The 15,660-nt window shown below is 44.7% G+C and overlaps 2 protein-coding genes across 3 annotated transcripts; both read right to left on the reverse strand.

The window, feature by feature from the left end:
- Positions 1–2: 2 nt before the first annotated feature.
- igflr1 (IGF-like family receptor 1) lies at positions 3–2,789 on the reverse strand. 2 transcript variants are annotated; one of them, XM_084702402.1, is made up of 7 exons: positions 2,650–2,789; positions 2,265–2,448; positions 2,112–2,151; positions 1,289–1,373; positions 1,074–1,121; positions 877–993; positions 3–600 (listed from the first exon to the last, which is right to left on the reverse strand). In XM_084702402.1, the coding sequence occupies exons 1-7, from the start codon at positions 2,744–2,746 to the stop codon at positions 278–280; spliced, it is 894 nt and encodes a 297-aa protein (XP_084558528.1). In that variant the 5' UTR covers positions 2,747–2,789; the 3' UTR covers positions 3–277. The 2 variants fall into 2 exon arrangements, with proteins under 2 accessions (XP_084558528.1, XP_084558527.1); XM_084702401.1 differs by having other exon boundaries at positions 1,074–1,166.
- A 3,886-nt stretch (positions 2,790–6,675) lies between these two features.
- zbtb32 (zinc finger and BTB domain containing 32) lies at positions 6,676–13,436 on the reverse strand. The gene is made up of 4 exons (XM_084702385.1): positions 12,418–13,436; positions 10,553–10,662; positions 8,646–8,810; positions 6,676–8,062 (listed from the first exon to the last, which is right to left on the reverse strand). Exons 1-4 carry the CDS (start codon positions 13,434–13,436, stop codon positions 7,833–7,835), a joined length of 1,524 nt encoding a protein of 507 aa, XP_084558511.1. The 3' UTR covers positions 6,676–7,832.
- Between the last annotated feature and the right edge of the window lie 2,224 nt (positions 13,437–15,660).

Raw genomic sequence — 15,660 nt, forward strand, 5'->3', positions numbered from 1 at the left:
TGGTCTTACAAAGCTTTTTAATGAACATAAAATGGGAGAGTTAATGTGTTGTGTTAAAACTGAGTTTACATTTAAGTATACAATACAAGTTGAAGTAATAAAAAAAAAGTGACAGCAGATTTTTTAAAGTTACACATACTTTTCATATAAAATTATTCAGTGAAGTTATACTGTGGCAGGAAGGATCTGTAGGATGAGTCCAAAAAATTGTCATAAAAAACATGCTGAACAGGTAGGGAAATTATTTGCGACTTTTAAAGTGTTGGCTAAATGAATCCTACATTTCCTGAGCCAGGGAGAGTTTGGTGAGCACTGCCACTGCGTCATTGCGGTCCATCTCCTTCAGCACCCGGGCCAGGTGCCCTACGGTCCAGTCAGGATTTCGGGTGGTGACCCCCTCCAGCACTGCTTTCAGGGGGCTCCTGGTTGCCCTCAGGGAGTAGGTGTAGGTGATCCATGTGGATGGGAAGGAGCATCTGGAGGCCAGGTGGGTGGTGTTCTTCACCCCTGCCCTCTCTGGGTCCAGCAGGATCACCAGCTCCTCCAGAACATCCAGGTTCTCCAGGACTATCTGCAACGGTGCAGACTGGATCTCCGGACCTGCAGTGGACCGCGAGAATTCAGGTGTCAGCCAAACACCGTTAAATTCTCCCGTAGCCTACATACTTGGTATACTGGGCATGTTCCAGTGTTGCTGTCCTTGAAATGTAGGACAATTCTAACAAAACATGTGACTGAATGTCACTCTTCAGCATGAACACTGCCTATACAGTACCCCTGAAACACAAACATGTCTGTGCAGTTGGCTCAAATGGTGTTTCTGTTAGATGTGTGACTAGATTATCTGTGGGTCGTCTTAACAGAAGTGGAACTTACTCAGGGTATCTTGTGTTTCCACCTGTAATTGGGTTGCATGGTGGTTTGTATAGTGGCCATTGTATAAGGGATCCTCCTCAATAGTCATCGGTGTACAGTTTGGCTGCTTTTCATTATCTGTACAGAAAAGACAAAAAATAATGTAAGAAAACATGGTTTCATTTCAGCCTGTACTACATTATTTTGTATGGAATTACCTTTGCAACATGGGTATCTGTATTTTTGTTTTCTCTTCCAGAAGATGACTAATAATAGGAAAATAATGACAACGACAGTTGTAGATGTCACCACTGCAGAAACACAGCATAGTATTACACATCAGCGTAACCCAGAACTGGCTGAACTTGAGTCTGCAAGCATCATTTTTCCATATCATGTGAAATCTTAAAATGAGTGTTATGTTGCGACTTACAAGCAATAAAATGTTTAGATTCAGGTGTTACACTGGTGAATTGTGGGAGTTTTGTTGTTGATCCCAAGGTTGAAGCCAAGGTTGTCTGTGTGTGAAACAAAGTAAATTAACAAGTATACTTCGTGTCAAAGTGAACGTAACTTCTTATGTCAACTTTTTCATACATACTTTTATACTTTTTTTAAAACACATAAACTGGCCAATTCGAGCCTTATCAGGACATGGAACTTAACTCATTCCCAAAGAGAAATTCAGTTATCCTGTGCCTTCTATAAATGAATAAAACGTTTTTTGATCACATCTATTAACAGGTTCCACCTCCCCCTCTGTTTCCTGTATCAGATGCAGTGGCTCAGAACAATTGTGGTGGGCCGGTCTGAGCCCACCATAGTTAAGGTCTGAGCCCTGAAATCGTTTTTTGAGCTTTATGTCATGAGCTTTATGTAATAAACATTACCTATTGTTATATTTGCCGAAAATGACAACCCACATTTTTTCAAAAAAGTTTCGGGGCTTTTTAGAAAACATTTGGGACCCAATCTTCAGAAGCCAACCCCAGCGCTCCATACATTTAATGAGTAGCCAACAAAAAAATAATGATATTACAGATACATCTCGTACATTTGGTACTGGAAAATTACAATTATTTTACGGTTAATTGATGTTAAAGAAAAAAACTTTTCGTAATTTATCGGGTGTAATCTGGCGTCCCAGCTGCCAGATAGTTCCAGTTTTTTTACAGATTATTTTTTTTATTTATTTTTTTACAGTGTATGACATTGTCAATTGAATACTATTCTCTTCGGATTAGTGTTACCCTTACCCTATTTGTTGTAAATCCGAGACCGCATCCATCCTCCTCCCTAAGAAAAGTTTAAACAATTCACATAAAGTCCTACACAGCCGCCATTAGTGTAGGACTATTACTTAAGTACTACTACTACTAAAGTAAAGACGCGCTCGAAACGCATCTCACCCTTCACAGCATTGCGCGTCCACTGTAGTGTTGCATTCATGGATAGTCTTCACAGAACAAAGGGTGCATGACTGGCATTCGAGGAAACTCCCGTTGTTAAATGTTTGGGGGCCACACGGAACATAGGGGGTTTCATGCCTGCCACCCTGATCATCAAAGCCGCAGTTGGGAGAGAACTCATACCCTTGACAGAAAGTTTGTTAGGATAGCCTACATGAGAAATGTGACCATACAAAATAGAACGGATTTCGATGTTTAACAACAAAATAGCTCTCTAGCAAGTTTTAAATCGTCCCTTGAAAAAACAGTTATTCGAGGTTACAATTTAATTTACAGTTTTATTCCGTATATCACATAGGCCTAATACAATTCCAAACATTCTTACCTGCTTTTAACGGAAACCGCGATTTGCATGGTTTACACGTTTGAAATCCTTCACTCCAAAACGCATTTCGATTGGGTTTGCATCTCTCCGAGTACATCGTGACTTCTGTAGTTAGACTTAACTACAGTTAGAAAAGTAGCAAATATGAGGGGGAGGAGCTGCACATTCGTTTACTTCATGGCTTTTGTGTTTACTGTCGACTCCTCGATCTTGGCCCATTTGAAGCTATGGCATCAGGGTAATGTGTTGATGCCATTGACTGTATATGGTTGATTGTCCATTTTGTGAAAATGTTTAATACCAAATGCCCCGAAAGGATGGCAATGCATCTTCCAATCTCAGAAATGCATTTTAATTCTTCTAAATTAACCTGCAATTTCAAAGGTGCTCTATTTTTACTGCTTATTTTTTAGTCCTACAGTCTGCATCGGTGTATCATTTGACACACGCAACGTAGACTATATCTGCGGACCAGTGGCGTAGCCACGTGTAGGCACAGGCGTACCAAATTTGTTTTAAGGCCTACCCAAAAACGAAAATATCTCGAAAAAGTATGCACCGGATGCACATCGCAAAGTAAACTGAAAAGATGCCTATCCATATTTTTCTAGGCCAACCCCAAAATATTATTCTGGCTACGCCCCTGCTGTGGACTGAATGAAGAGCGCCTCTTCTTCCTGAGGAGACTGAAGAAGTTTGGTATGGACTCAGTCATCCTCACTAACTTGTATTACAGTGTGGTATGGGAGCTGCACAGACACGGACCGTAAGGCCCTAGGAAGTGTGGTCCTTTCTGCTGAGTTCATCATCGGCAGGAAGCTCCCAGCCCTACAGGACACCTACCACACACGTTGCCTAAGGAAAGCCGGCAGGATTCTAAGAGACTGTTTCCACCCATCCTTCAGTCTCTTTACCCCGTTGCCTTCTGGCAGGCGTTACCGCAGCAACCGGTCGCGCACACGCAGACTGGACAACAGTTACTACCCAAGGGCCATCAGGCTTCTGAATGGACACTGATATGGACATTGATTTACTGCACACTGTCACTTTCAACTACTAGTTGCACTATCAGTAACATTGCCCTACTGTACCTCACTGTACCTCGCCACCAGGCTCCTGTATGGTCATTGACATAGTCACTGATCTGCAATTTTGCACTATTGTACTGTACTCCACTTAGGTTAGAATAGGTTATAGGGTTGAAATAGGTTTTATGTGCATTTAGGGTTAGTACAGTGTATTATTTATTGTTATCTGTAATTTAGGAAGTTTTAGTATTAGGGTTAGTATAGTAAATTATTTATTGCTATCTGTATATTTAGGAAGTTTCACTTATTTAAGCTCAGCATAGATGTAAATTATGTTCTGTGTACTTATATGTTATGTTATGCCAGGTGCTTGCAATGTCTTGTCTTAAGAATTTCAGTCCCCAGTCTGACCTTGCGTTGTTCTGTGTGCCTGACAAATAAAAGACTTGAACTTAAACTTGAAGAGGCTTAGAGGGAGGGGCGGAGCTGAGATAGAGAGACAGAGAGGAAGATTGGGGACTGAGAGAGAGAGCGAGAGAGTTTGATAGGGGAGGGGAAGAGAGACTGAGAAAGAGAGAGAGAGCAAAAGAGTGGAGACAGAGAAATAAGAGGGAGGGGGGTGGCAGGGGACAGAGAGAGAGAGAGAGAGAGGGCTAGAGAGAGGCAGGTTAAAACTTTATTAACTTTTCCAATTACTACAAAATAACCTAGTCATACAACACTAACTATGAAGCCTTCATTTTGGCCTTAAAGTTTAGCTTTCAATCAAGCTATCATTCAAACTTTTAATTACTGACAGATGCCATGAGGTGGTCATTTCTGAGAACCCACCCTTGGTTTCATGTAACATGAAGTTGCACCTTAGTGGATTAACACACTGTTGCAAAACCTTACAGATCAGTTTACTACCTATCTGACACAATCATCTGAAAGCTGTTAAGCAGGCTCAGGCTGCATGTCTTGATATCCTGTTATGTGTCTCAATGGTGCCTGGATGGTTGGCCCAAAATTCAACTTATCTATTAATAATGGTAACAATATAATATTTATAAATATAAAAAAATGTGTTTATAGTTTGGTTTGATTGTGTGCGTTTGTTACGGCTTCCAATCCTGCTTGTAGGGTGTGTTTGTTTGTGTGTCTTGTCTGGGGGTGTGTCCCTATCTAATTGTTCCCAGGTTCAAGATCATCTAATGATGTTTCCCCATCTGGCCCACAGGGCCCACGTGACCCGCTGAGGAAGGGCCCCGAGGGACCGGCGCCTGTCTGTTTCCAGCCGCCCTCTGTCCCTCATGTTGGTCCAGTCCGGGTCCCCAGGGGAGGGCGTGTCCCATCAGAGCAATCTGAATCCAAATGTGAGGGAATCCAATCATGAGATTGTTACCCGCAAGTCCTCACTCTGCAGGGATATGTGTAAAATGTTGCAAAAAAGCAAAGAAACAAAGAAACCAAAGTAAAGTTTATATAGCAACTACTTGTTATGCCACCAGAGTCAGGGGAGTGAGTGTGAGAGATAACATACTACATTCCTGTTGTGATCCCCTTATTCACAAAAGGAAAGAGGCCCAGACACTTTTATGGGGAAGCCAGCAGGCGAGGAATGACAAAAAAAAAAGTGTTTCCTGTAAAACATTAAAAGGGAAAGTAATACTAGTGTTTGTGGTTTCCATTTGAATTGGACATGCTGGAATGGTGTTGTAATTTCAAAAGTTGATTGCTGCAATCAACATAGTGATTGCAATTTTCAATATCAAGCTTTCTTGTCTCTCTCTCTCTCTGTAGAGAGAGAAGTTGAGAAAAGTTTTCCAGGTGTTTTGTGTGCATTTCTCTTTACTTTGTGGAATGCACTACAAAGAGAAGTTCAAGTTCATCTCATGACACACTCTGTTTCCCTCCCTCCCTCCCTCCCTCCCTCCCTCCCTCCCTCCCTCCCTCCCTCCCTCCCTCCCTCCCTCCCTCCCTCCCTCCCTCCCTCCCTCCCTCCCTCCCTCCCTCCCTCCCTCCCGCCCGCCCGCCCGCCCGCCCTCCCTCCCTCCCTCCCTCCCTCCCTCCCTCCACTCTTTTTCTCAGTTCAAAAAAAGTTCGGGTTAGGGTTCGGTTTCGGGTTTTCATCAGGCGTTTGTCTCCCTCCCTCCCTCGCTCCCTACAGACAGACAGACAGACTGAAGAAGCAGCAATTTGAGGTCATCCTCCTGGTGGGCATTGTGGAGGCCACAGGTTGGTTGTCACAGCAACACCATGCGTTATAAAGTAAAACCTCATTAGAGCAGATGTTGTATAAAGTAGAGCTGGAGTCAGCTGCGTGTCATGAAGTGAGTCAGTTCAAGGGTGAGTTAAGTTTGTTCCAGGAATGCGGACAAAAACAGTTGAATAAGTTCAACGTGTACAAAAGACCGCCATCTGGTGGAGGAAAATAATAGCTTCAACTAATCCTTTGGGACTTATTTTGGTTGGTCACAATGTGCTTCATGTTTTGGCTACTCGCAATGTTTTTGGGGCTATCTTGTTATTATTATATCTATGCACTTTGTAAAGCTCTCTCTTGGAAGTCGCTTTGGATAAAAGCGTCTGCTAAATTAAAAAATGTAAAATGTAAATGTAATCCTGGTGACTGTGAAACGGAGAAAGTATTCACTGTCAAAGGCAATCTCGACAACCTGTCTGTCGTTTTTCCGCAAGGAATGACGTGCCAGGCCAAGACGGTCTACATCGAGACAAGGAGATCGAGTGGGGGGCCCGCTTTGAGCCGTGCACGACTCTGGAGGAGGGATCCTTCAGGCTTAACCTGCGGCGCTTCCACTCCACGTATAAACTCCCTCCGCCTCAGTGCAGCGCCAGCGAGGCCCAGCAAGTGCAGACCCTGGGTAAGTGAGCTCCGCCATGCCTCCCGGTCCAGCAAAGACAGGGACCCCCGGGGGGGTCACTCTGTGTCTCTAGCCATAAAATGTAAAAATTAATAAAATGAAAATAAAATGTATTGTTTAGTTGTTGACAATCTTTATTTTTTTATTCCAAACAAATATCAGAGATAAATGTGTCTGGTCAAAACCACTTTCATTCAATATGAAACTACAATTAACTTGCATAAACAAAAACATACAACTACAAAAAACATAACAATTGTAAACAAAAAACTTTTTAAATGGCAGAATTAACAAACAGAAATGCACAATTCAAAGATACATCAAACAGGTTATTTCCGGGGGAGCATAAATTAGTTTATGCTGCCAGACAAGCTAATGCTGCTAGGGAACTGTGCTCCGAGGGACTGTGAGACACTGTTGCCCTCTAGTGGAGGTCTTGTGCAGAGACACTCACTGTGGATTTGAAGACCCTTGAGATGAACAACAAGCCTGACGTTGTCATACTCATAATTCTAGTCAGAATAATATGAGTCTGGTAACTCTCCGTTGGGCTGTGACTATGGGGCGTGTTTTAACCGAACTCATAAAACAAATGCCTCTTCGCTCAATTTGATAGACCTACCAATCAGAGCAAAGTCATATGTTTTTTGTTGAAAACGAATTCAACCCAAGCGCTCTTTCGTGACGTTGTTGATTACGTTACTGTTGATCATCTGTACATCATCGCATAAAGCCCGCCCTGGCAATTTTATTGGTCCGCTCCTGGTCTTATATAGTTTGTCCCCAATACGAGCCCCTCCAGACCCAACTTCCCGACCATTTTTATTGTGGGCGGGGCTAAGTTGGTCTGGCAGCCAGGCAAATGAAGTACACTGCATGGACAAAAGTATGGGGACACCTGGCCATCACAACTATATGACTTTTTTGTATGTCTCATTCCAAAACTACAGGCAATAATATGGAGTTGTCACCCCTCCCACATGTGTCTATAACATCTTCCACTCTTCTGGAAGGCTGTCCACGAGAAAGCCGAATGGGTTGTCATAAAATCTCCTGAAAGTGTAATGAGTAGCTGTCACAATACTTTTGTCCAATATGGTGTATTATGACCGGTTATGTACATTACATTCCACATGTGTCAGACTCCTCTACATATGAACCTTGAAATAGAAATAAATACAAAATAAAACTGTTTTTCTTTCATTATGACAAATAAACACTACGAGCTACGACTGTCCCAGCTTGTGGATCTAGAGTCTGTCAGGGGAGGGGCCAGGGGCTCCTGTGGAGGTCAGGTGTGGCTGGTGTACAGGTAGGTGCTGTTGATGGTCCAGTCTGAGGGGAAGTCCTGGAGGGGGTGTTCCTTCAGGTGTTTCTGCATGATGGCCAGGCTGCTGCAGTACTCCAGGCAGGCCGTGCACTGGTAGGGCGTGGCACCGCCATGAGTGCGCAGGTGCTTGATCATGGCCGAGTAGTCACGTGACCGCTGACCGCACAGGCGACACTCAAAGGGCTTCTCTCCTGTGTGTGGGTGTGTGTGCGGGGGTGGAGGGGGGGTGTCAGATGAGGAGATGAAGTCAGAGGGGTACAAGGTGGGGCCATGGATTCAAACGTGAGAAGGTCATGTATAATTGAGATTGTAACTTGTCAGTAGAATCTTTATAAGTGTATTATCATATTTATCATGGTTGCACCTTCACCACATACAACAAGAATAATACTAACCTAATAATCTACTGATTTGGATTAACATACGCAAATCCTTTGATTTTGGAAAAACATTGAAACTGACACATTAGGTTTCAAGCCGCGAGGGAAGTGTCAAGAAGCGCAGAATCTAAGATTTTCAATGTCCCTGCACTTGTTCCGAATGGCAACTAACTTGAAACTTGAACACAAAATTTAAGGCACAACCACATGTTAAATCCCATTGGTGAATTATTCTCCCACAGGAAACGCCTGTTTACACAGAGACAGGCGCACACAGGGATACACAGGGATACACAAGGACACACAAGGACACACAGGGACACAGGGATACACAGGGATACACAAGGACACACAAGGACACACAGGGACACAGGGATACACAGTGGTGGTGTACCTGTGTGTACGCGGTGGTGTGTTTCCAGCTGGTGTTTCAGGCTGAACTTCTTAGGGCAACTCTTGCACTGGTAGGGCTTCTCCAGGCCGTGTCCTCGCCGCTGGGCACGCAGGGAGCGCTCCAACATGTAGCCCTGCCCACAAAACCCACAACCTAGAGAGGCCTCTTTGAGGGGAAAGAGAGGGAGGAGGAGAAAGAGGAGGGGATGTCATGAAGCGTTTGGAAGACGTTTCTAGCTCGGAAACTCTTTCAGTTCAATCGTTTCTGACAGGAGCGCCACGGCCTTTGCTCAACCCATTTTCACATGAACATGTTTGCAAATGAGTTATTCAAACCAATGCCAAACATTCAACACCTTGTCTTTTGTCCGACAACGTCTATGGGCCATTCTCTTTCCCACTCTCTCCTTTTAGCTTCTGCGTACAAGCTGTGTACGTCTCCATCACAGCTTTTTCAAACATACGTACATAGTTACTCTCATACAGTGGTTGTCCATTCCAATCAGGCCTGTGACAGATTAGTACTCCAAGAAGCGCACAGTGCCAAACCGCATGATAACAGGCGCAAAGTGACCCGTGGTTAGCTCGACCTCATTCTGTGTTCCTGTGCCTCATTCTGTCACGCACAGGTGCACTATGCGGTCGCCCCTCTCTCTACCCTCTCTCTACATCAAGGAAGAAATCAACTGCTATGTAGCTTTGCAAGGGGCCGCAGTGTCAGTGCGGGCTGGGGTACAGTTGTAAGAATAACGGTATGACACACCTTCGCTCCACCACAGCGAGGACTGAGCAGGGTCTGTGGTCTTAAAGTCCAGATCTTCTGGTCGGCCTTGTTCTTCCCCTGTCACTGACACCAAGCACTACCACCGCATCCTCTCAGCCCCCAGAAAAAAAAACCTTGCCCCCCTCCCCCACTTGGCAGTGTTCTCTAACGAAAAGGTGTGAAATTCGGTAATGTGCTGAATTCGAGTCGAGTTTGTGCGTGTCTTATTAAGGCACAGTAGTATTTGTACAGGATGTCGAAGTTAGGTGAGGGAGGGTGGAAGGGAGAGAGAGAGAGGGAGGGAGGTGAAACCGCAGCATCGCTTCTTTCACAGTGCTCAACTCATCCTCTATCGGCCCATTAGGTAGAGGTTTCCTGTCCTCTCCTGCTGCCTCACTTTGGTAATAGACGCTGCACACAGCACGCACCTGACCATGCAAGTGCCTTTCTGCTGGGGATGGGTTTGGGTGCCATTTCAATGGCAGGCTTGTAGTGTTCTGGAAGAACCATGGTTCTATGTGGTTCTCTGACGTACCTTTACGGTTCACACAAGGCTACATTCCTGCATCTGAGAATACAGGTGTGTCAGTTGGTGTAACACCCACTTGGCTAACTCTGTGACACGTGTGTGCTGTTGCAGGCACACAATCATGCACACACACATTCACACACACGCACCCACACACATATATACAGTCGCGCACACACACACATGAACAGACCGACAACACTGCTCGGCTGCACCATAACTCGACCTCTCTCTCTCTCTCTCTCTCTCTCTCTCTCTCTCTCTCTCTCTCTCAGTTCAGGTCAGATGGCTGAGCGGTTAGGGAGTCGGGCTATTAATCAGAAGGTTGTTGGTTCGGTTCCCGGCCGTTCCAAATGACTTTGTGTCCTTGGCCAAGGCACGTCACCCTACTTGCCTTGGGGTGTATGTCCCTGTACTTACTGTAAGTCGCTCTGGATGAGAGCATCTGCTAAATGTAGGTCAGAAAAGGTTTTGTTGTCATAAAATACATTTGTAAACATTGCCAAAGCAACAATAAGAGTGGCACGGAGAGAGGAAAGAATGTTTAGCAAACGTTGAGTTTGAAACATCTCTCTCTTTTTTACCTCCATTATAAACCCCTTGGTTCTGGTGTTACCTGAGCGCCTGGTGGGTGATGCATGCAGCCACGGTCTCTCCTGGAGGGATCTGCTGCAGAGCTGGCAGCCCTGGCTCCTCAGCGCTCGGTCGGCAAGATCCTCATTGAACCTGGAGAGAACACACACCAAGTAAGCCAAATTTAGAAGAGCGAGGACAAGTTTGATACGGTGGCAGGGAAGAAATCAAATGGACACCAAATTGTATTTTCCCCTAAGTGACTCCACACTAATCCATATGTGGCGGATATGTCATCTATATAGACACATTTGTGTGGAATAGGGACTTCCCATGGCGTGACTCACTGCATGCTCCACAGTCTAACATCATTTCAGTCTCATGTCTCCTTGGTTTCAACTGAATGTATAGATATATGCAGTCCCTTTCACAGAGAAAAAGTCAAAAAAAAAAAAAACGGTTTTCTGTGAGCAACAGGAAACGAATTGAGCGACAACTTCCTACGCCCCCAAATTGATATGGATAGAGATCTGCAGGAGTGGGCAGGAAGTCAGAGTATCGCCGAGGAGTTGCTATTTTTCACACAGACAACAACTGGCCCCAACATTCACTCTGTCTCTCTGACCTCGGCCAGCAGAGGACCTGCCAGTTGGTTGACTTCTGTGAGGTATCAAGTGGTAGAAGTAAGCTTTGATGGCTGAATATTGCAGGAGTGGGTTAATGGGCTAGCAGAGATGGACGGGGGAATTGAATATTCAATCTGCTGTGTGTATGTGTTGTACCTGAGTCTGTATGTGTCAAAGGGCAAGACTGAAATAGTTCTGTTTTATCTGATATGTCTGTAGGTTGGTAGATCTGAATGTCTTTGAAGTCTTACGTTTGCAAGGGAGGGGAGAGGCTAAGGGGGCTCCCCGTAGATACTATTCTCTGGAAACACACGTTACTGTACACTGTACACATTGTGAGGCAAATCGTTTGAAAAGAGGAGTTATCTACACACTCAGAAGAATCACATCTAATTGCTGTACTGCTTCCACAATCACCTAAATTACAATGAGAAAGTTATTTGGGTTTGCATTTGGATTTAGAATTATTGATACCCAACAGCAGATTACAGCATATATACTGAATGTGTAAATGTATAATGCGATATATTGTATGTATAGCTGTATGACAGAATTGATTTTATGATTGAATTTCAAACAGAATATATTGTATGTAGAAAATGTATGACAGAATTTACTTTACTTCAATATTTGAGTCTTAGACTTGAGCTCTCAATAATGGCTGATGTGTGTTGTAAACAAATACAGCAATCTCAAATGTCAATCTTTTTTTTTTTTATATATATATATATAGATTTTTTTACTAAATCATTAAAATCTTAAAACAGAGTAAAAAAAGTATTTATAAATATGTATCAATACCATTTGTAAAATGATAAAGGGGCTAGATATACAGACAATTAAACTGATTAAACAGAAACTGACATTTTATTGAAGTAGTAACACATTATCTGTCATAGCACAGAATGTACTCAGGACGTGCGGGATGGGCTTCGTATTTCTACATTGGCTCGTTCTTCTGCCCTATTTTCCACGAGAACTATTAATACGTCACTCAGGATAAAAACATCTGCTAAATGACTCAAATGTATATAATTTAAATGCAACCGATTGTCTGAATTGGACAGGTGGGAAGGGTTACTGACAGGGGAAACTCTGGAAAGTGCAAAAGTGGTCCACTTATCACTGACAACCACCCAGACAGTAGTGAGTCAGGTTGCTCTTGTCATTCGGAAAATCAAGCAGCGATAAGCAAATTAGGGGGATTCTGAATAACTGAACATCAAACTAGAAAGAAAACAGGGAAAAGATGGAAAAAGATGTCGCGTAAAGGTATTTTTACCTTGGTCTTTCTTCCTGTTCTTCCCCCATCAAGACTTTTTCGGAGGTGTCCGGTTTCCTCTCCAGTTCCTGTTTGAGTATGTCCCCCAGCTCTGGCGAGCCAGCCAGGAGGGAGTGTGTATCGGGGTGGATGATGCTTGGGTAGCCCACAAAAGGGTTGTGGACCTGGGCTGGGAAGGGAGAGGCGAGCAGGGGGTACATGTGCTGTGCGGAAAGAGGAAATGAGTACGGCACCAACTGCTGGGATCGGTGGAAGGGCTGAGAAGCCACGAGGTTTGAGTAACTGAGGGACATTCTTCTCAGGGCGTTGACAGAGTGCCACCTGAACCTGGATGGCGAGCGGGCGCCATGGCAGGTGGCAGTGCTGGCGATGACACTGTCCCTGGAGGGGGTACTCACGGGCGTGGGCAGAACTACCAGGGGCCTCTTCTTCAAAGGGGGGAGTCTGGAGCCCTCGGTCTGAGCGGCTGGAGGCGTCTCTCTGACCGCCCCTCCCTCGTGCTCCTCCCCGGGGGGAAACGGAGCTCCGTCTTGGGGCTCCCCATTCGGAATGGACCCTCCTCTGGAGGCCGGCCCCTCGCCTCTCTCCTCGGATCGTCCCGTCTCCGCCTCTTCTCCCGTTTCCTTGGTGTGCTCCGCCTCGCCGGCCCGGCGCTCCAGGGCGTCCAGCTGGCTCCGGCACTGCTCCTCCAGCGGCCGCATCTCCAGGAGCTGGGCGGCCCTCAGCAGCTGCTGCAAGTCGGACGGCGGGACCTCCAGGGCCTGGGAGTAGCTGAAGTCCAGGAGCTGCTGGAAGGTGTCGGGGGAGAGGTCCAGGGTGCAGCTGACGGGCTGGTCGGCGGCTCCCCCCTGGCCGAGCAGCTGAGCCAGCCGCCGGCTTGCACACGCCAGCACCAGACGGTGGGCCCGGAACGCCCGGCCGTCCACCGAGATGACGGCATCGCAGAGAGAGCCTGAGCCGCGGAGGGTATCCGCCTGTTGCAGGAAGCTGGAGTACTGAACGTTGTGGAGGCGGACCATGATGGATGAGGAGGGCCGCGGAGTTGTGGAGATGAGGAGGTAAAACAGGTGGATAGGCTGATGAACGAGGCCTCAGCTGCAGGCTGAGACCATCCTACAGAGTTTGGATCCTACACTTCCTGCGAACAGAGAGACATGAAAGAGACGTGTGAGAGTGCAAAGTGGAAAATGGTTCCTCGAATGAAGGGATTGTTGACGAGCAGATAAGACCCATTTCTCTAGATTTTTCCATCGCTGATAGGTCGTTAGGATGTTTCCAAACTGTTGGTGAGGTGTGAGAGGAGGGGGTGAAATGAAACAAGTTAGGAGATCAGGGTAAAAACATCAGCGCAGTGACGTACCTGTTAGTTAGGCTGTCGACTAAAAAAATAACGCTTCATAGACACCAACAATTGTAACCCAGATCTTATCTTTTTAACCCAGATTATTTTTGGAGCTATATTGTTTGGTCTTTTAAAACAAAATACTGTGGTAGACTGACTACAGTATGAATCACATCGTTTTTATAGAAGACTGTCTATCTTCCATAGTAAAACGTAGCGTGGGTTGTGTCTGGTTGATATGTGGAAAGGTCGATTTGTTTTAAGTTAACTTTGAAACAAAGCTCCAAGCTTTGTGAGGAAGCCACAAAACCTGACAGAATACGAAAGCATGACTAATGCCAGCACACTTTGTCTTCACAGACCAACAGAGAATTTGTTTGATCAACAACAACAACAACCGTAAAAACACAGTCATTTGGGTTAGATACGGATCTTCATTCATAAAAGCGTGCACTTGTTAAAAACATTCCCTGTAGTTCTTCAGAAACAGGAAACATAAATTATAACCCTGATAAAGTTACAAGAACTACATATACACACAGTAAATGTATACTGAAAAAGTACACAGTCGTATTACCAAATATGGATTTCCCTCATATGTGTATAAATGGCGCACCCTGCAAATGAAAAAGCACTGTAATCACTAAAAGCGAGTATTGAGGATCTACAGTAAGAGGTCAGTTACAGTTTGTGGCTGAGGAACAGTGTACACGTCTACTAGGTCTACTCCGTTCGGGCTCGCTCTGCAGCGCCATTTCTGTTCATGTCTCGAAGAAGGCGACTCCTCTTCAGTCTGCTGATGAAATGGAAAGTACTAAAGTGATAACACTGTCATTGTTACTGGAACTGATGCATAACCCCTTTCTAACAGACTGAGCCAAACTCTCTCTTTCTCTCTCTCTCTCTCTCTCTCACACACACACACACACACACACACACACACACACACACACACACACACACGCACACATGAACCAACAAGCAGTAGAGTTCAAGGAGAATGAAGAGAAGGTCAATACATGTCAACTCCAGAAGTACTCAGTACTCAGACGTACTCAGTACCAGTACTAGAGCTGTCTGGGAACAAGTCCTGTCATGCTCCTTCCAAGATGGTGCCATGCTTGTGGCCAGTGATAACTTCTCCGTGTGTTTTTCTTCTCATGCTGTAAGAGTGCAATTTCACGCACCTAAGAACTGACTAAGCGCGACTCCACAATGAGGCTGTCCACATCCTAAGCAACACATCCAACCTCTCTTCTGCCACACTGAGAATAAATGCAGTTGTATGTGTTGATTTGTATGTTCAATTTGGGTATATTTTGACACCTGCAAACTATTAACCCTGCAAACTGTTACTAGAATTTGGAGACAACATTCACTGAGGATTTATTAATATCACAATTTTTTCTGTGTCATGATCGATGATTTTAAAAGTTTCTCAAAAATTGTATTCTGGATTAGTTTAGTTTTATTCATGACCAGTATGATATTGTAAACATGTGGATATCTGGATAGATAAACCATGTGGGTGTGCTTCACCACGCACCATTAGAAGACTAATCCGTTTTGAGTATTTCCGTATTTTGGCAGACTACACATTGCAGTTCAGACATCAATGAGTGAGTAAAGGGCAGAAGCGCTTCAAAGTTTTAAAACCTGCAGTCTGGCCTGTAGTCTGGTACTATGAGATGATAATCAGATACTAATGAGAAGTTTGATTATTATTTACTGAACTCTATTTGTAAACAGTTACCATTATTCTTTTGACAATGCCAGACCGAAATGCCTTAATAAGACATTATGTTACCATAATGGAGCAATTTGTCCAGTGTTTAATCATGCTGACATCATGTTTAGCAGTATCACACTGGTTCAGATCATCCCTGTTGAGATGTTGGTCT

Source organism: Hypomesus nipponensis, chromosome 2 (genome assembly GCF_054491055.1).
Source record: "Hypomesus nipponensis isolate SF chromosome 2, ASM5449105v1, whole genome shotgun sequence".
NCBI classification, from domain to species: domain Eukaryota; kingdom Metazoa; phylum Chordata; class Actinopteri; order Osmeriformes; family Osmeridae; genus Hypomesus; species Hypomesus nipponensis.